Source organism: Blennius ocellaris (assembly GCF_963422515.1).
Source record: "Blennius ocellaris genome assembly, chromosome: 5".
Classification (NCBI taxonomy): Eukaryota; Metazoa; Chordata; class Actinopteri; order Blenniiformes; family Blenniidae; genus Blennius; species Blennius ocellaris.
In genome coordinates, this window is record NC_137654.1 from 30,721,253 (window position 1) to 30,740,652 (window position 19,400).

Below are 19,400 nucleotides of genomic sequence, written 5' to 3' on the forward strand. Positions count from 1 at the left end.
GCGAGCTTCAAAACAAACGCAACGATCCTCCACGAGACACATTCATGTGTTCATTCGGACTTTCCCGTACCTGCTCTGTGGAACTTGATCTGAGGTTTGCAGCTGATTTGAAGCAGTTTTCGCTGCCGGTCGATCTCCTCCTCGTACTGGACGATAGTTTGTTCGAACACGGAGAAGATTTCTCCCGCGGCGGCGGCGAGTCGCTCGTTAATAAAGTCTCTCAGAGCCTGAACGGAACTCATTGCTGCTGCAGGAGGTGAAATATTTCCTCTATGAGACACAACAAGCTCCAAAACATCCTCCACAGCTGCTGCAGCTTCTGCTTCTTCTTCTTCTCTCACTTTTTCTGGAGGCTCACAAACAACGTCCAGCTTCATACTGACACCTGCTGGAGAGATGCGGGATTGCAACGAGAGATAATGACTGGAATATACATTTTATATTTTAAAGACGCCAGGAATAATTTGGGAGAATAAAACCATCTTATATAAAGCGTAAAGCTGATTCAAATTCAAAACAACTCATCTATCAATGTGTTGATAGCCTTAATAAAGGCGATCTTATCTTATCTTAAATCATTAACCTCTACAACACATTGATAGATGAAACTATCTTAATGATTTCTGGACTATTTACTGTCAACTTGCTTCAGACATGAACAGAAAGTTTTTGTTTTTTATCCCTATGTAGAGTAAAAAAAAGTAAAACTACGATTCAATAATGCTTAATTAAAAAATGACAAAACCCATGAGATTCATATTTTATTTCCGTTTTTTCTGCAGGATTTTTTAAGTCACATTTTTTTCAAAACACAAAATAAAAGCAGTCGTGTGAGAAATAAAAATGAACTGTAAATAAATAAATATGTTAAGACTACTTTACTGTACACGATAATAAACAATACACATTAACATTAAATGCTTTCAGTTCTTTTGTTGAATTTCAAACCAGCTCACACAGGTGAAGGTTTCCAATGTGACATTTCACCAGAATCTCCCCTTTACGCAACATTTCACGTGAAAGACCGTCGTTTCTGTGTCTTCGTCTCGCTTTTACAAGGCAGCGGAAGTTTTGCGTTTTCCCTTGAAACCGTTGCCGTGCAAAACGGCGTCTCACCTGCGTGAATTGGTATGTGATCACACAAATAAGTGCGCCGATACATTCTACCACATTTAGATGAGGAATGTGGCTTTTAGAGTCCAAAACGTTTGTCACCGCTCCTCCAGGAGAACGACTCTCACATGTGTGAGACCGATGTGGCTTCTAATCTGTGTGAATCCTCATGTGACGCAGCAAATAACGCTGCTGGCTGAACCTTTTGCCGCACGTTTCGCAATAATACGGCTTCTCATCCGTGTGAGTTCTGGTGTGGACCAGCAAAGTGTCCCGCCGGCTAAACCTCTTCCCGCACTTCCCGCAGGAGTACGGCTTCTCACCCGTGTGGGTCCTCATGTGCACCAACAGGTTGCCGTGCAAGCTGAAGCTCTTGCCGCACGTGTCGCAAGGATACGGCCTCTCACCCGTGTGTGTCCTCATGTGCACCAGCAGGTTGTTCTGCTGGGTGAAGCTTTTGCCGCACGTGACGCAGCGGTGAGGCTTCTCACCCGTGTGAATCCTCGTGTGGACCAGCAGGTAGCTCTGGCGCGTGAAGCTCTTGCCGCACGTGGCGCACGAGTACGGGTTCTCACCCGTGTGGTTCAGCGCGTGCCTCCTCAGCGACGACGAGTTCAGGAAGCGCTTCCCGCAGGCGGCGCAGGGGAATGGCGTCTCACGCGCGTGGTTCCTCACGCGGATCAGCAGGGCGACGTCGCGCCTGAAGCTCTCGGGCCGGCACGCCGACATCAGAGCGCCGCCGGCGGCGTCGGCGTCGCGGCTGCGGAAGACGCTCTCCGTCTCCGCCGCCGCACGTCTACGCCCCGGGTCGGAACGCGGACGGGCGAGGTCGTCTGCCTCGAGACCCCGTCCCACCCGAGAGACGGCGGGTCCGTCCCCCCGTCCCGCCACGGGTCCGTCCCCCCGCCCCGCCACGGGTCCGTCCCCCCGTCCCGCCACGGGTCCGTCCCCCCGCCCCGCCACGGGTCCGTCCCCCGGGTCGAGGTGGACGAGACGCTCCGTCCCGTAGAACTGAAGCGGCGAGAACCCTGGAGAGACGAGAGACGACGGACAGTTTTTTGGTGATGCATTCAGGTGCATCGCGTGCATCAGACTTCTGAACATGTTTACATTTAATCTGTACAATTGCACACAATGCACATCTCACTTTCTAACTAATATTTTGCACAGCTCTGTTATTTTATTTTATATTTTATTTTTATTCTATCTTCTTGTGTATATACTTATTTATTGATGTATGTCGGCACCGGGGGAAACGGCAAAGTAAGAATGTCATTACACTGTGAAACTTGGCTTTTACTGCTGAAATGACAAATAAAACACCTGGAACCTTGAACCTTGAACCTTGAACCTAACTCCCGACTTTTGGTGGCTACGGCGTATAATTCAGCTGTGCTCATTAGTCTGGACGTTACGGTAAATTGTTAAATTGAACAAAAAAAAAACAATAGGCAAGAGATCCAGAAGTTAAAGGTTAAATCGACTTAAATTCAAACTGTTAAAAGTTCAGACTGAACTGGGAAAGCCAGATTTTAAGTTTCCTCCTCAAAACGGAAGCGAAAGTCTTGAACTCATTTCCCTTGTTTATTATTCTTCACAGAGCGAGGATCAACAAATCACCGTTGTTGTTTTCAAGGGTTTCACAGTTAATGAATGCTCCTTAATATTTTATTGTACTTTATTCTAATTTGCCTTAAAAAAATGTAATTTCATCATTTTACATTTTGTCTCTAGTAATCGTGTTAAATGTTTTAATCGATTTGATTCTCTGAGAAAACAAAACAAAAGGGAAATAACAAACATGCTCGGCCGCGTGAAGAGCAAATATTTGGCCTCCGATTTAAAACACGACTTTATCAAATCGCCGGCCGGGGCGACGTGAGGAGTCGTCCTCAGCTTCAGTCTCCAATCAGAGCACTTGCCTTCTGGGTCGCGGCCGTCGGAGTCGCCCGGCTCGCGGGGGAAACCGTCCTCGTCGGCCGAGGTCACGGCGAAGGCGTCCGCCTCAAGTTTCAGAGCGAGCTGCTCCGCTTCCTCCTCTTCCTCCTCTTCCTCCTGCTCCGGACCGGCGCGTCCCTCCCGGTGGACGACCTGCTCGTCCAGACAGACGTGGGGGAGCTCTGGAAAGGACGAAGACAGAAGAGGCGTTTGAGTGACGTGACGACAAACACGCATACAAACAAAATAAGCAAAGAACCGTATTTGTTTTGTACGTTTTTTTTGGTTTTTTTGGAACACAGTTCCTCGAGACGATCTGAACTTTAAAGGACGTCACATGACATCAGTCCCACCGTCCAACCAGCAGACAAGAGACGTGTGGATTTGACGGCTTCGTCTTGCAGAACGAAACCAACGGCTCAGTGAAACCACAGTTAATAATCCAGGAGTCACATTCATGTGTTCATTCAGACTTTTTTTTTTCGTACCCGTTCTGTGTGATTCGTCTCGAGGCTCCCAGCCGACCTCCAGAAGTCGGCGTTGACGGTCCACCTCCTCCTCGTACTGCGCCACAGTTTGTTCAAACGCAGTGAATATTTCCGCCGCGGCGGCGGCGAGTCGCCGGGCGGTCAAATCTCTCACGGAGGCGTGGGAGTCGTCACGGTCGCCGCCGGTAACCGTCACCTCAACGGGCTCCTCCTCCTCCTTGACGGCCGGAGCTTCATGTCCCTCCTGCTCGGGACTGCAGCTCGTCCTCCGCCGGCCGACGCGTCGCCGTGGACTCTCTGGAGGGGAAAACGGGGACACGACGCAAAAGGTCAGGGAAAATGATGGGCGTGAATGTTTCACGGTGAGTGACGGATATCGACCTGCCCTGTACACCGCCTTCGGATCGCCTTCGGCGTCTCGCGACCCTGAACTGGACAGAGCGGTGCAGAAGATGGATTGAGGGATATCGTCAAAACTTTATGACACAGTTGAAAATACACATTCAACGACAGACTTGGAAAAATACTGACAGCACCTGTGTGGTTTAACAATTACGCAATAAAACGGCATGAACGCGACAGCTTCTGTGAACCTGAACGCGTCTGAAATGTGATTTACCGTAATGCCTCTATGAAAGACGCGCACCGCGAAAGCTGCACAGACCAACAGTGACGTCAGCACGTTAAGCTTTGTTTCTAAACAAGTGATGTTTCGAATTTTCTCACCGGATACTCACTTTTACAGATTTTAGCTTCAGTTTGGCGACACCTGAACGCATCATTACATTTTTACCGTAATGCCTCTAATATGAACGCGCACCGCGAAAGCTGCACAGACCAACAGTGACGTTAGCATGTTAGCTCAGACTGAGTGTCAATAAAATCACTTCTTCCGTTTTGCAAACAGCACAAACGTCGTTTCCTCCGTTGGTGATACAGATGTTCTGTTTAATACTGAAGGTTTCTGCTTTAAAGTCACTGCCGTTGTTTCACTTCGAACAAGAACTGCAGCCTCGTTTCTGTCCGCGAGCTTCAAAATAAACATAACGATCCTCCACGAGACACATTCATGTGTTCATTCATTCATCCACACGCTCCCATACCTGCTCTGTGGAACTTGATCTGAGGTTTGCAGCTGATTTCAAGCAGTTTTCGTTGCCGGTCGATCTCCTCCTCGTACTGGACGATAGTTTGTTCGAACACGGAGAAGATTTCTCCCGCAGCGGCGGTTAGTCTCTCGTTAATAAAGTCTCTCAGAGCCTGAACGGAACTCATTGCTGCTGCAGGAGGTGAAATATTTCCTTTATGAGACACGAAAACACAACAGAGGGACCAACAAGCTCAAACAGCCTCCATCGCTGCTTCTTCTTCTTCTTCTTCCGCTTTTCTGGAGGATCAAAAACAACGTTCAGCTTCACACTGACACCTGCTGGACACAAGAGGGAACTGCAGGCGATTCTCCTATATACCGTAAGAGCCACAATATACGGTGGCCCAGAAGTGCAAACCACAACAACTAAACACAACAAAAAATTGAAAAACACAACTGCGAATTCAAAAACACAACTCAAATGAAAAAACACAACTGCAAATGAAAAAACACAACACAAATTAAAAAACACAATTGGAAAAAACACGACGACAGTAACTTCAAAGGAAGAGCAGCAGACGAGCTCTCTGATTGGACGACGGAGCCGTTCAGCCTTTGAACCAGAAGTTATTCTGCCTGGAGGACGAATTTCAAAACATGGAAAAGTTTGTTGACTCCTCTACCGACTCTTTCCTCCAGCTGGACAAAACCTTGTTCCTCCTTTCCTTCCCGATATTTTCTCCTCTTGAAACTAAACGAGCCACAAAGCGAAATGACCTCCGGTTCATAAGCGCTACTTTCCCATCGTCCAATCAGAGAGATCTGTTTCTGCCAACTGGTACCAACCTTTTCTGTTTAAGTTACCGTGTTGTGTTTTTTCATTTGTTGTTGTGTTTAGTGATTTGTTGTTGTGGTTTACACTTCAGGGCCGCCGTAACAATGCAATACAAAGCAAAACAAAACTGTTGCTTGAAATCACGATTACGTTTTTCTAAATCGACTTCGGGAAATAAATAAAAATTAGATTCCCTCATCACGACCCCACCCCCACCCCGAACCACTAATTTAGCAAATACCTCAGTGCTTGACTGAAGCGATGACGCAATAAAGTCCGATATTGTGAAAAGCTTCACAAATTGTTAAGACGTAATAAACCAATAACAGTCAGTCAGAGGATTCCCGCACATATATAATCCATAATTCCGTGTGTGCCGTCGGTCGACGACAACATCTCATTCACAAAGTTAAGATTCGATTTGAGGACCTTGTTGAAGCCACGTTTATTCACCGTCGACGCAAAGAATTCCAGAAAGAGAAACAGAAGGGAATTTTTTTATTTTTTTTATTTCACATTGTCAAAAACACGTCGTTACAAAGCAACACGGAGCCATTAAGTAAAAAAACATTTCCAAACACTCCGACTTGATCGGACACGCTCGTGATAAAAACGTCCCGGCGGCGGCGGCGGCGGCGGCGGCGGCGGCTACTCCCGGTGAGTCCTCCTGTGGCGCAGCAAGTGGCTCTGCTGGCGGAAGCTCTTGTCGCACAGCGAGCAGGGGAACGGCTTCTCACCCGTGTGAGTCCGGATGTGGCGCAGCAGGTTGCTGTGCTTGCTGAAGCTGCGGCCGCACATGGCGCAGGAGTACGGCTTCTCGCCCGTGTGCGTCCTCATGTGCACCAGCAGGTTGCGCTGCACGCTGAACCTCTTGCCGCACATCTCGCAGCCGTGCGGCTTCTCGTCCGCGCGCGACCCCGTGTGGGCCGACGGGTCGCCGAAGCCCTCGCGGCTCACCTTGCAGGGGAGCCTCCTCTCGCCGGCGCGACGCCTCTGGTGGCGGTGCGGCGGCGGCGGCGGCGGCGGCGTGCGGCGCCTGCCGAACGTCTGGCTGCACGTCGGGTAAGGAGGCCTGGCGGAGGTCTGAACGCCGGCCTGCTTCTGCCACGGCGGCGGGTCGCCCACGCCGTCGCCGTAGCGACCGCCGCCGGCCTCCAGCGCCACGTCCGGCACGCGGCCGGCGTCCTCGCCCTTCTTCGGATCGCCTCCGTCGGCCAGCGGCTGGAAGTCGGACCCGGGCGGGTCGAAGTAGCTCTGCTCGTCGGCGAACGCCATGACGAAGGAGCCGAGCTGCAGCGGGTCGCCCGCCTCGCCCGCCTCGCCGGCGCACAGCTCCTCCTCTTCCTCTTTGATCTGCGGGGGTTCCGGTTCCGCCGCCTCCTCCTCCTGCGGCGGCGGCTGGCCGCCGGAGGCCGCCCCCTGCTGGCGGAGCGGCTCCTCTGCGCAGGCCTGCTGCTTCGGGGGCTCTGGAAGGGGGACGGTGAGATAAAAAAAAGTTTAGCGACGTGAAGACGGAAGCTTCGCGAAAACTCGCCAACCTGTGGAAAGACGTGGGTTAAAATAGGGAAACGTATCGAGAGTTCAAGTTGTGAATCGGTGACTCGCGACGTTTTTCTTGAGGGACTCAAGATGTTTGAATCCTCGTAAACCTCAACGACAAAAAGATGCGTTCAGCTTTAATCCGTCGCTTCAATCTCAGGCTCCGTTCAAACTGCAGATGCAACTTAACTAATTAAACGTGAACAAAGTTAAAAGGCTCCACCACTGGGGGATTCCCGCCATATCTGGCAACGCCGCTCAGCCTGTAGTCAAGTGGTTGTTAAATACGAGCGACGGAATCGTGAGAGCAAAACTTTTAACGTTCTGTCGGAGAAACTGTAAAATATGAATCTTGTGAAGATAAGACTGGAATTCTTTCAGCTGCAACCCGAAGTCAGCAGATTGCTGGAGACTGAATAGGAGGCTTCCTAAAGGAGATAGGAAAGGTGTTAGGAGGCTCCCTAAAGGAGATAGGAAAGGTGTTAGGAGGCTCCCTAAAGGAGATAGGATAGGAGTTAGGAGGCTTCCTAAAGGAGCTAGGAAAGGTGTTAGGAGGCTTCCTAAAGGAGATAGGATAGGAGTTAGGAGGCTCCCTAAAGGAGAAAGGATAGGAGTTAGGAGGCTTCCTAAAGGAGATAGGAAAGGTGTTAGGAGGCTCCCTAAAGGAGATAGGATAGGAGTTAGGAGGCTTCCTAAAGGAGTTAGGAAAGGTGTTAGGAGACTTCCTAAAGGAGATAGGAAAGGTGTTAGGAGGCTCCCTAAAGGAGAAAGGATAGGAGTTAGGAGGCTTCCTAAAGGAGTTAGGAAAGGTGTTAGGAGACTTCCTAAAGGAGTTAAGGAAAGGTGTTAGGAGGCTTCCTAAAGGAGATAGGAAAGGTGTTAGGAGGCTCCCTAAAGGAGATAGGATAGGAGTTAGGAGGCTCCCTAAAGGAGTTAGGAAAGGTGTTAGGAGGCTCCCTAAAGGAGATAGGAAAGGTGTTAGGAGACTTCCTAAAGGAGCTAGGAAAGGTGTTAGGAGGCTTCCTAAAGGAGATAGGAAAGGAGTTAGGATATTTCCTAAAGGAGCTAGGAAAGGTGTTAGGAGGCTTACTAAAGGAGATAGGAAAGGTGTGAGGAGGCTTCGTAAAGGAGTTAGGAGGTTTCCTAAAGGAGTTAGGAGACTTCCTAGAAGGAGTTAAGGAAAGGTATAAGGAGGCTTCCTAAAGGAGTTAAGGAAAGGTGTTAGGAGGCTTCCTAAAGGAGTTAGGAAAGGTGTTAGGAGGCTTCCTAAAGGAGTTCATAAAAGGCGATCACGTTGGTGTGGCCGTCGGACTGCGCTTTCACCGAGTGACGTCATAATCATACGACGGCGGCGCAGGTTAGTGACGTCAGCCGTGGCGGGGGGGAAAGAACTCCTAAGTTTCCTAAAACTGACGACAATGCGCGGCATTTGGGTTTCAGATGGTTTGAAGTTGCTCAACGCAGATTATTGTTTTGATAACTTACATGATCTGCGTCCTTTTTCTGACATCGTCAGTTTCCCTGAACGCTCGGATGGGCGGGTCCCTTTAAATGTTGTCGCCGCAAGGAATTGCGGGACATCGAGAGCTGCTCCCCTTTGCGAAAGGATGCGTTAGTGGCTCCGAAGCTTAAATGGGACTCTAAAGGAAGCAACGAGTCTCCTTTCCTTCGCTTAGTGAGAATCCGGACGGTCCGCTGCATTAAAAGCGACTCCCGCGTTCAGGACGAGGCGACAGAGAAGGAGTCGGGAGGGACTTTTCGGACGGACCCTCTGAAAAGTAGCGTCGCGCCTTCGGTCGTAATCACACCGGCAAAGCGTTGAAAAGTCACATTCACGTGTTCGTTCAGACGGTTTCCGTACCTGCCCGGTGGAGCTTCACCTGAGGCTTCCAGATGATTTGAAGCAGTTTTCGTTGCCGGTCGATCTCCTCCTCGTACTGGACGATCGTTTGCTCGAACACCGTGAATATTTCTCCCGCGGCGGCGGTTAGTCTCTCGTTAATAAAGTCTCTCAGAGCCTGAACGGAACTCATTGTTGCTGCGGGAGGTGAAATATTTCATCTGAGAGACACAACAAGACCCCAGCAGCCTCCAGAGCCTCTTCTTCTTCTTCTTCTTCACTCGCTTATCTCGAGGGTCACCAACGTCCAGCTTCACACTGACACCTGCCGGCCACTTCGGGAACTGCAGGACAGTAATGCGGCTCAGTTTCAGCAACGTTTGCTTTTGTTTTTAGTCGTCATGGCAGGAATAAAGTGGAACTAGTAACTTAAATTAAAAAAAGGAGAGCTGTAATTCTGTACAGGGGATCATTAGGGACCAAATATACACTGGACAAGGTTTTAAAAATAAGCGAACTGCATAATCACACATCAACCAGCTCATCTCTTCTCAGACACGCCGTGTACATCTGAAGAGAGGAGACAACACACACACACACACACACACACGTTTCCACAACAGCTCCTTCACATTGAAAGCAGATACATAAATAATAAATTGGACTGAAAATCAATTCTGCAATGTCTATGGTGTTTAATGTGCACTTTCTTTGAAACTGCCTTTTTTTTAATCTATTAACATAAATATCATCCATGTGTGTATATACACATTATCCCTGTTTACAATCAGGTCCCGTCTGAACTGGATCAAATGGTGCAGATGATCAATAAGTAAAACACAACTACTGAGTCCATTTCGATATTTTAGTTCAGTTTCTGCACAATTTCAAAGGTCAGTCTGTTACAAACAGAAATACAGCTTGGGATCAGAAACAAACGTCGTTCTGTATTTGAACCAGCACAGAGTTCGTCATCGACAGATTTATTGTGACGTTTGACACAAATGCAAACAAAACTGTCCAAGGGCTCGTTCCCACGGCAACCATCTCCAGTGAAAAACACAAAAAGCGGGACGACCCGGAGTCTCTCATATACAATCTTTGTGAATTTTCATGTGCCGCAATAAAATACACTGCTGACTGAAGCTTTTCCCGCACGTTTCGCAAGTGTAGGGCTTCTCACCCGTGTGAGTCCTCTTGTGGACCAACAGATTACTCTGTATGGTGAAACACTTCCCGCACGTCTCGCACGAGTACGGCTTCTCACCCGTGTGAGTCCTCATGTGGACCAGCAGATTGAACTGCGAGCTCAGACGCTTACCGCACGTGGCGCAGGAGTAGAGCTTCTCACCCGTGTGAGTCCGGAGGTGGTGCAGCAGGTTGCGTCGGTCGCTGAAGCTCTTCCCGCACGTGGCGCAGCAGTGCGGCTTCTCACCCGTGTGGACCATTGCATGTTTCCTAAGCGACGACGAGTTCGTGAATCCCTTCCCGCACGTGTTGCAGAGGAAAGGCATCTCACCCGTGTGATTTCGGATGTGGATCAAGAAAGACACCTTGTGCCTGAAGCTCTTGCCGCAGGCCTCGCAGGAGAAAGGCCTCTCACCCGCGTGTATGACCTCGTGCTGCCGCAGCTGAGAGAGATACCTGTAGGTCTTCCCACAGACGCCACATTTAAAACACTTTTTATCCGGGTCCCTTGCCGACGTCTTCCCCGATTCTGGACGTCCGTCCGCCTCGGGCTCCGGCTTCGCGTCTCCGACCGAACCCGGGTCACCGCGCCGCCCGCCCTCCAGTTCCGACAGCAGCCTCTCCGCCGTGCCGCTGCAGCAGGGCTCCTCCGGCTCCACCGCCTCCACCCGGTCCTCCCGCTCCTCTTTGACCCGCCGAGGCTCCGGTTCCACTTCCTCCTGCTCACCGGCGTCCTGCAGAACCACACGCTCTGCAGTGAGACAGAGGAGAAGAAACAGGAATTAAAAAAACAAAAAAAAAAACCTGTTCTGAACAACTGAAACAACTGTTCTGTCAATTATCAAGCTTGTGTTTTGTTTTTTTGTTTTTTTGTTCTTTGTTTTGTGTCCTTTTTAAAAAAAATCCTTATTGTGATTATTTTGCTTTTTGCTCTGTTGTTGCTCAGGCTGGTTTAATTTCATGGCAGTTGGAAAATATTTGGATCACTGTGATTATTGTATTATAATAAAACAAAGACAGAAAAAAGAAATATATATCGCACTAACAAGGGTATTGATGTAGCTCCCCACCCAGTCTATCTCTGTCTTTCCTCCCCTCTCCTCTCCTCTCCTCCGCACATTGGAATGACTGTAATGTGTTTAAAAATGTCTTTTTAATCAAAAAAAACAAAAAAAGGAAATGGGTTTGGCATTACTTAAAAAAAAAATCTGATAAGTGATCCTACTAAATCAATGAACATTATCCTAACGACAAATATATATAACGAATGACGAAGGAAAAAGCAGCAGAGTAACTGTCACCGTGACCAAACAACTCAGAATCAATGGAATCGTGTTTGTTGAGGAGACAAATAAACAGTTTGACCTGAAAAACAACCAGCGAGGAAGATAATTCAAAGTATTTCCAGAGGTGGAGACGAGGGACGAACTAGAGGGCCTTATTATTTATTACTTTTTATTAAATAATGTATAGAAATATGAATTAATTGACAGGTAAAATTGGTTAAAGCTTAAACTTTGTGATGAGAGATGAGATGAGAACAATCTCGTCTGTCAACCTGAGATGAGCGGACAGATTAAACTATATATTATTATCACACAGGTGAAGATCTCGTGACATCGATCTGTCCCGGTCCCTCCTCACCTTCATCGATACCGACTCGAGGCTTCCAGCTGATCTCAAGCAGTTTCCGCTGCCGGTCGATCTCCTCCTCGTACCGGACGACAGTTCGTTCGAACACGGAGAAGATTTCTCCCGCAGCGGCGGTCAGTCTCTCGTTGATAAAGTCTCTCAGAGCCTGAACGGAACTCATTGCTGCTGCAGGAGGTTGAATATATATTTCATCTGAGAGACGCGAGAAGCTCCAGAACCTCCGCGGCTGCTTCTTCTTCTCTCACTCCTCTTGGAGAATCACGTACAACGGCCATTCACACTGACACCTGCTGGACACCGCGGGAACTGCAGGCCAGCGACAACAGAACTGAACACAACTTTATTAATCGAAATTCTTATCACACTCCACACAGAAAAAAACACTATTTTTTTAAATCTTTCGTATGCTCTCTGTGTCTGTACTTTTATTGTATTTAATCTATTTGTCTATTTATTTGTTTTTAATAACATTTTAGTATTACTGACACTATAAATGTGTGAATTTCTCTTGGAGATCATTAAAATATTTATCTATCTATCTATAAATTAATTGTATGTACTTCTACCAGGACACACGTGTTTCTCCTGAATAAATAAAGGCTAATGAGATGAATCCTTGGCTATAGGCTCCTGGATATTCTGTTCTCTATCAGCATGGGTGATGTGATGATTCTGGATTTGTGAAATGATTCGAAATGATTTAAATGTTAAAATATCCCGATGAGCAGCAGCTCTGCATTTCTTGTCGATCTCGCTTCTTCAGCTCCACCGGAATCGTGCAAGAACTTCTCTTCACCCACAGCTTCTGGCTCACGGAGGCGAAACAGCATTTGTTTGGGGAGATTCCTCACATTCACCGATAGAATAACTTAGTTTTAAAGTTTTTTAATCAAGTGATTTTTTTTTTTTTAAGTTTTCAAACGGATATTTGAATACCTTTCGTTTACAGACTAAGTGAAAAGAAATCTCCCCACGTGCACCGCGAGCTGCCATGAAATCCAATGAGGCCAAAAGAACAACTTGACAGCCGTTGGACGAACCTTTATTTTTTCAAATAAAAAAAACTGAACTTAAAATCACATGTTTTACAAAGATTCACAGACAAAATCCGAGTTTGTGCTAAATATACATTATTTACAGTTATTACACTGATACAACTGTTGTTACATTAAACGCACAAACCCTGCCCCTAACTCTGTTGACTTAAGAATACGGCTTCTCATCTGCGTGGGTTTTCATGTGGACCGATAAACTACGCTTTACAGAGAAACTTTTGCCACAGGCCTTGCAAGAATACGGCTTCTCACCTGTGTGAGTTCTCACGTGGACCAATAAACCATGTTGTACAGAGAAACTTTTGCCACAGGTCTTGCAAGAATACGGCTTCTCACCTGTGTGGGTTCTCATGTGACGCATCAAATTGCTGCGCACACTGAAACTTCTCCCGCAGGTTACACACGAATATGGCTTCTCACCTGTGTGTGTCCTCATGTGGACCAATAAAGTTCTGTGTTCATTGAAACTTTCGCCACACGTCTCACAAGAATGTGGCTTCTCACCTGTGTGATTTCGCATGTGGAGTAACAAAGAGCTGTGTATGCCAAAGCGTTTACCACACGTTGTACATAAATGTGGCTTCTCACCTGTGTGAGTTGTCATGTGATACATCAAAACATTGTGTCGCATGAAACATTTGCCACAGATTTCACAAGAATATGGCTTCTCACCCGTGTGTGTCCTCATGTGGACCAATAAACTACTGTGTGCAGAGTAACACTTCCCACAGGTCTTACAAGAATACGGCTTCTCACCCGTGTGAGTCCTCATGTGACGCAGCACAGAGCTGTGGACGCCGAAGCGCTTCCCACACGTCCCACAAGAATACGGCTTCTCACCCGTGTGGGTCCTCATGTGGATCACCAATGTGCTCTGCACATTGAACCTTTCGCCGCACGTCTCGCAAGAGTACGGCGTCTCACCCGTGTGGATTCTCACGTGACGCGAGAAATGACAGCGGTAACTGAAACTCTTCCCACACGTTCCACAAGTGTATTGCTTCTCACCTGCGTGAGTCCTCAAACCCTGGCCGACAGCTCTCGGTGTGACATCGACGGCGGCGACTCGCCGCTCAGACTCACTTCTAGCTTCCCGAAGCGTGCAGCGACTCCCCGGTCCCTCTGGGTTCCGGTGCTCCTCGGGATCCGGTTCTGGTTCCGCGGAGGAAGCCGGCTCCTCTTCAAGAGTCACCAGGAGGCTTTGAGTTTCCAGCTTCACGACACGCCGCTCAACCTCCACACCAACGCACCTTCCCTCCCGCTCTTCCTGAACCTGCCAGCGCTCCGACTCCTCCCGCTCCTCCTTCACCCGCGGAGGGACTGGACGTCCCTGCTCCAGACCGGGGCTCGTCTCCGGGTGAACGAACTGCTCCTTCTCAGGGACGTCTGCTGGGACGACAGACAGAAGGTCAGTTTTTCTGGTTTAGACATTTGACTTCCTCCACGAGTCTGATTCCACATGTTGAGACGTTTCCCTACCTGCTCTGTGCAGCTTGATGTGAGGGAGCCAGACGATCTCCAGAAGTCTGCGCTGACGGTCGATCTCGTCCTCGAAGCGAGAGACGGTCGGTTGAAACAGGGTGAATATTTCCACAGCGGCGGCAGTGAGTCGCTGGCGGGTCCAGTGTCTCACGGAGTCGTGGGAACCGTCACGTTCACCACCATCCTCCTCTTTAATGGGCGGAGCTTCACGTTCCTCCTGCTGCAGGCTGGAGCTCGTCTTCTGCCGGCCAGCGAGTCGCTGTGGACTCTCTGGAGGGGACACGAGACAAAAGTCACAGGCTGAATTTAAAATAGAAATATTTGCAAAGCAAGAGTCTGTTCATTTGAAGAAAGTTGTGGGGTTCAAGCAATGAACGAGAAAACGTTGTGGATGCATCGTTGGCTTTTGTGAATTCCGAAACGTTTACCAGTTTTGAGTTTGGTTCAGACTTGTTCTATTTCAGCGACACTTGAACTCACCGTTAAATATTTACCCTCATGTCTATTATAAATACGCATCGTGAAAGCTGAACACACCACAGTCACATCAGCATGTTGGCGCAGACGGAGTGTCAATAAATCCCATTCTTCTCTTTGAAAACAGCAAAGTCATCATATCCTCTGTGATCCAGATGTTCTGTCACTTCCTTTAAATCAGGACTTAAAACATTCTTATTTGCACAGGCTTTCAAATAAACAACAGATTTTACTTTACTTTACTTTATTAAATGTATCTCAATAAATGTATTACCTTATCCATTCTACTTTTATGCTGTTCTTATCTTCAATTTCGTTTATGAACATATTTCTAAAGCAAAGTTTTATCAGTATTTCTTTAACTTCTCTGTGATCACCGTGTTTGATAAACGCCTTGTGTGGCTTTGCTTTCTGTCCCTTTGCGCTCGCCGTAGTCGCAGTTGCATGACGGGATATGTTGTAGTCTGGTGAGGATTTCGCACGTAAACAAGGCGTAAACAGTGAAGACAAGCGCGCCAATGAATGTTGACGGTGGTTCCTTAAAGAAGGACTTTTATTTAATCCATCGCGGAACATTAAAGTTCCCGCTTTACAGTCACTCCCGTTGTTTCACGCTGAAGCAGAACTGCAGCCTCATTTCTGTGCGCGAGCCTCAAGAGGAATGAAACGATCCTCCACGAGACGCATTCATGTGTTCATTCATTCATCCACACGCTCCCGTACCTGTTCTGTGGAACCCGATTTGAGGCGCACAGATGATTTCAAGCAGTTTTCGTTGCCGGTCGATCTCCTCCTCGTACTGGACGATCGCTTGTTGAAACACGGAGAATATTTCTCCCGCAGCGGCGGTTAGTCTCTCGTTAATAAAGTCTCTCAGAGCCTGAACGGAAGTCATTGTTGCTGCAGGAAATGAAATATTCCATCTATGAGACACGAAAACACATCCGAGGGACCAACAAGCTCAAACAGCCTCCATCGCTGCTTCTTCTTCTTCTTCCGCTTTTCTGGAGGATCAAAAACAACGTTCAGCGTCATACTGACACCTGCTGGACACAAGAGGGAACTGCAGGCGATTCTCTTATACCGCAAGAGCCACAAAGCAAAACAAAACAAAACAAAACTATTGCTTTAAATCATGATTATATTTTTCTAAATCGACTTCTTCTTCTCTCGCTCGGATTTTGAGTTGGAGAATAAAAACTTTGTCACGTGATGACGGCATTTAAGCAAGAAAACTCAACAAAATGTGAAACAAGTCAAGTTCTGCACGTTATTTCTGTTAAAATTTGATTTTTTTTTTTTTTAAAGCTTGCTCCTGTGGAAGCCCCAAGACAAGACAAACGGCTTTAAAATAGCTGTGACTCAAAGTCCAGAAATATTTCCATGATCATATCAGAAAGGCAACCTCTCCTGTAAATTCAACTGCACTTTATTCAAACCAATCGATAAAACAAAACCAGTGACACGGTACATTTTAAGTGTCAATCAAAACACTTCACAAAATGACATTTTCACCATGTTTTCAAAGGGCAGGAACCAAAAATGTTCGTGTGCCGCAACAAACTATATCGCAAACGACGTTTCGCAAGAATACGGCTTCTCACCGGCGTGAAGCCTGACGTGCGCCAGCAAACTGGACTGAGAGCTGAAGCCCCGCCCACAAACGGCACAGTAACACGGCAGGTCGCCAGTGTGAGCCGTCCTGAGGTGGGCCGACAAGTTACTCCGTCGGGTGAAGCCCTTACCACACGTTGCACAGGAGTGCGGCTTCTCACCCGCGTGGAGCTTCATGTGGGTCAACAAGTAGGCCTTCTGGCCGAAACTCTCCCCGCACGTCGCGCAGTGGTGCTTCTTGTCCGAGTGGATCCGTCGGTGCTTGATGAGCGACGAGGAGCTGGTGAACTTCTTGCCGCAGCCGTTGCAGGTGAACGGCGTCTCACCCGTGTGATTCCGCATGTGGATCAGGAAGTAATGCTGATATTTGAAGCTTTTACCGCACGTCTGGCAATAATACGGCTTCTCACCCGTGTGAATCCTCATGTGCACCAACAAATTATTCTTTCGACTGGAGGTCTTGCCACATATTTCACAAGTGTACTGCTTCGCGTTAGTTTGACCGCCGGGCAGGGAAAGACGCGCTCCATAGTTCTCGTCGCGAGAAAGACGATTCTGATTCTGGAAGAACGTCTGTGAAATGGCGGCGGCGGCGGCGTCCTCCATGTCCCCACTGACATCAGTCCTGTGGGGCTCCAGCTCGTCACGTCCAGTGGATCCCAACTCGACGTGCTCGCCACCCTCCAGAATGCCGAGCTCGGCGTCCGGTTCTGGTGGTGCCCCGCAGCGGCCCGGCTCGGCAGAAGTCACCATCAGCGTGTCGGGTTCCAGCTTCAGCGCCGGAAGCTCCGCCCCCTGAGACGTGCAGACGTCCTTCGTCTCCTGGTGGATCTGAGAAAACTCTGGTTCCTCCTGCTCCTCTTTGATATGTGGAGTCTCTGTCGCCCCCCATCGCACCTGAACCCGGGGCCGCACCGGCTCCAACTGATCCGGAATGAGAGCCGCCTCTTGGTCGGAGGGCCGCCTCCCCTCGCGGACGTGTTCCTGTGGGAGTTCTGATCGGTCAAAAGGACACAAGAAAAGGGGTTAGAAGCTCAGAGTCCTTCACCCCCCCGCCCCCCCATGAGGAAACCGCCCATCGGTATTGTGGCAAACACGATAACATCCAATAGAAAGATTCTGTAACCATAGCGACCGCGTGAACAGCTCCACTTTCCGTTCACTGGACGAGCTGCAACCGTGACGGTGTTTCGGATTAACTGGCTTCCCTGTTAACTGGTGACCAACTTCCCTTTAGCATCGCTCGTAACTGCAGACGTTTTAAAAAAAAAAACCGACAGGAATCCGGAACTGTTCGGTCGAACGTCGTTAAACCGTATTTACAAAGAAGTTTCGAAGGGCTGAACCTTTTAGCTAGTCTCAGTTTAATATCGGCGGGTACCGGACGCTAAAGGACGTAGGGCACCAGTTAACAGGGAAACCGGTTAATCCGAAACACCGGTGGAACTGGACACAATGGTCGGATCAGCACAGCGAACACCTGCGTTTGTTCACACAACAACAACAACAACAACAACAATTTGCATACCGTCTTTGTTTATTATGATCTGAGGTTCCCATCTGATTTGCAGCATTTTGTGTTGCCGGTCGATCTCCTCCTCGTACTGGACGATAGTTTGTTGAAACACGGTGAAGATTTCTCCCGCAGCGGCGGTTAGTCTCTCGTTAATAAAGTCTCTCAGAGCCTGAACGGAACTCATTATTGCTGCAGGAGGTTGAATAGATTTCCTCTGCGAGACTCGACAGCACAACCGGAAGTTTTCTTCTTCTTCGTCGTAACAACCGGAAGTTCGATGACTTGTTCTTCTGTGAGGTTTAACGGCAGTTTACATCCATACACTCTCACTGCCGCCACCTGCTGGCTCCAGCGAACTACATCCTTTACCGCCACTGTTTTCCCTAATAAACCAGTTGTTTTTAAGGAAACTATTACAAACATAATCTTTCTCTTCCTCCCTCGTATCACGTTAACTCATTCTCTCCTCAATCCCTCCATCATATTCATTCTTTCACTCACATAATTTCTACAGTTAACCATACATGTTCTACTTTCTCTGATTCTTGGTATAGATGACAAAGGCCAGTTGTTTTCCCATTATGTGTGTTTTTTTTTTACTGTGTTGGTCGGGATGCCTGATTGATATTCCAGTGAAAACAGTCTTTTCTCCCCCCCTCCACTCTTCTTACCTCCCACTGTACTGGAATGAGTGGAAATGAGTGACGATGGTCTTGTTTTGGTGTGTTGCTTTATTCCCTGGGCAATAGTCACACCTTTATGGAACTGAGGGTTTAAACCAGGATTCTGGTGGAGAAACTTTAGTGGTACAGGAGTGATAATATATTCCAAGGTGCTTCGCGGCGACAGATGAGAGCGAATTGCTCGTCTCAATGGAACTGACACAGGAGGAACTGCAGGTCATCAGTCTCAACTGGAATAGTGGCTCAGAAATCTATTTGAAATGTATAAACCGAAATACTTTTTAATTTTCAGATTAAAACTGAATTTTTGACTCATAAATAGAATTAATAATCAATCATCCAAACTGCCTTTTCATTTTCTTATACAAGGCTGCTTATTCTGTGACTTAATTAAAATAAAAAAGAAAATGACGTTTTAATTTCCAAAAGACACTCCAGCAAATGGAGACCACAACTCATTTCATGAGACATCAAATTTCAAAATTAAAATGCATTAGCAGAAAAACTTTTTTTCATTTTAAAGTTCTGGCTGCATCACCTGACTCATAAATAAAATGATTAACGCATCATCCAAACTGCATTTTCATTTTCTTGTTCAGGTTGCACATTTTGTAACAGAACTCAAAAGAAAAGATCAAATCTATCTCTACTGGTCGATGGCCTGCAGTTGCAGTTCCCTCTCGCGTCCAGCAGGTGTCAGCATGACGCTGTACGTTGTTTGTGACCCTCGAGGAAAAGAGAGCGAAGAAGAAGCTTTGGAGCTTTTTTTTTGTGGACTCGGTTGTACTTTTGTGTTTCATCGAGGGAATATTTCAACCTCCTGCGGCAGCAATGAGTTCCGTTCAGGCTCTGAGAGACTTTATTAACGAGCGACTCGCCGCCGCCGCGG

The 19,400-nt window shown here is 47.9% G+C and overlaps 4 protein-coding genes across 4 annotated transcripts; all 4 read right to left on the reverse strand.

The window, feature by feature from the left end:
- Positions 1 to 879: 879 nt before the first annotated feature.
- LOC308130592 (uncharacterized protein) lies at positions 880 to 4,880 on the reverse strand. The gene is made up of 4 exons (XM_080496995.1): positions 4,643 to 4,880; positions 3,540 to 3,836; positions 3,036 to 3,233; positions 880 to 2,141 (listed from the first exon to the last, which is right to left on the reverse strand). The coding sequence occupies exons 1-4, from the start codon at positions 4,812 to 4,814 to the stop codon at positions 1,264 to 1,266; spliced, it is 1,545 nt and encodes a 514-aa protein (XP_080353121.1). The 5' UTR covers positions 4,815 to 4,880; the 3' UTR covers positions 880 to 1,263.
- Positions 4,881 to 6,070: 1,190 nt separating this feature from the next.
- Positions 6,071 to 9,049, reverse strand: LOC308130834 (uncharacterized protein). The gene is made up of 2 exons (XM_080497328.1): positions 8,865 to 9,049; positions 6,071 to 6,930 (listed from the first exon to the last, which is right to left on the reverse strand). The coding sequence occupies exons 1-2, from the start codon at positions 9,034 to 9,036 to the stop codon at positions 6,113 to 6,115; spliced, it is 990 nt and encodes a 329-aa protein (XP_080353454.1). The 5' UTR covers positions 9,037 to 9,049; the 3' UTR covers positions 6,071 to 6,112.
- Positions 9,050 to 12,880: 3,831 nt separating this feature from the next.
- LOC308130593 (uncharacterized protein) lies at positions 12,881 to 15,593 on the reverse strand (the record flags this gene model as incomplete). Its single annotated transcript, XM_080496996.1, has 3 exons — positions 12,881 to 14,125; positions 14,219 to 14,491; positions 15,422 to 15,593. 3 exons carry the CDS (start codon positions 15,591 to 15,593, stop codon positions 12,888 to 12,890), a joined length of 1,683 nt encoding a protein of 560 aa, XP_080353122.1. The 3' UTR covers positions 12,881 to 12,887.
- A 638-nt stretch (positions 15,594 to 16,231) lies between these two features.
- Positions 16,232 to 18,022, reverse strand: LOC308130111 (uncharacterized protein). Its single transcript, XM_080496307.1, has 2 exons — positions 17,841 to 18,022; positions 16,232 to 17,307 (listed from the first exon to the last, which is right to left on the reverse strand). Exons 1-2 carry the CDS (start codon positions 18,010 to 18,012, stop codon positions 16,262 to 16,264), a joined length of 1,218 nt encoding a protein of 405 aa, XP_080352433.1. The 5' UTR covers positions 18,013 to 18,022; the 3' UTR covers positions 16,232 to 16,261.
- Between the last annotated feature and the right edge of the window lie 1,378 nt (positions 18,023 to 19,400).

Bases quoted from the DNA above. Each gene is read 5' to 3' on its own strand.
- LOC308130592 (XM_080496995.1), bottom strand. From the start codon at position 4,814: ATGAGTTCCGTTCAGGCTCTGAGAGACTTTATTAACGAGAGACTAACC. The intron at 3,837-4,642 runs GTATGGGAGCGT...TTTCCCCTCCAG, and splicing joins GATCAAGTTCCACAGAGCAG to AGAGTCCACGGCGACGCGTC. The intron at 2,142-3,035 runs GCAAGTGCTCTG...TCGTCTCTCCAG, and splicing joins CGACGGCCGCGACCCAGAAG to GGTTCTCGCCGCTTCAGTTC.
- LOC308130834 (XM_080497328.1), bottom strand. From the start codon at position 9,036: ATGAGTTCCGTTCAGGCTCTGAGAGACTTTATTAACGAGAGACTAACC. The intron at 6,931-8,864 runs GTACGGAAACCG...TCCCCCTTCCAG, and splicing joins GGTGAAGCTCCACCGGGCAG to AGCCCCCGAAGCAGCAGGCC.
- LOC308130111 (XM_080496307.1), bottom strand. From the start codon at position 18,012: ATGAGTTCCGTTCAGGCTCTGAGAGACTTTATTAACGAGAGACTAACC. The intron at 17,308-17,840 runs GTATGCAAATTG...TTGACCGATCAG, and splicing joins GATCATAATAAACAAAGACG to AACTCCCACAGGAACACGTC.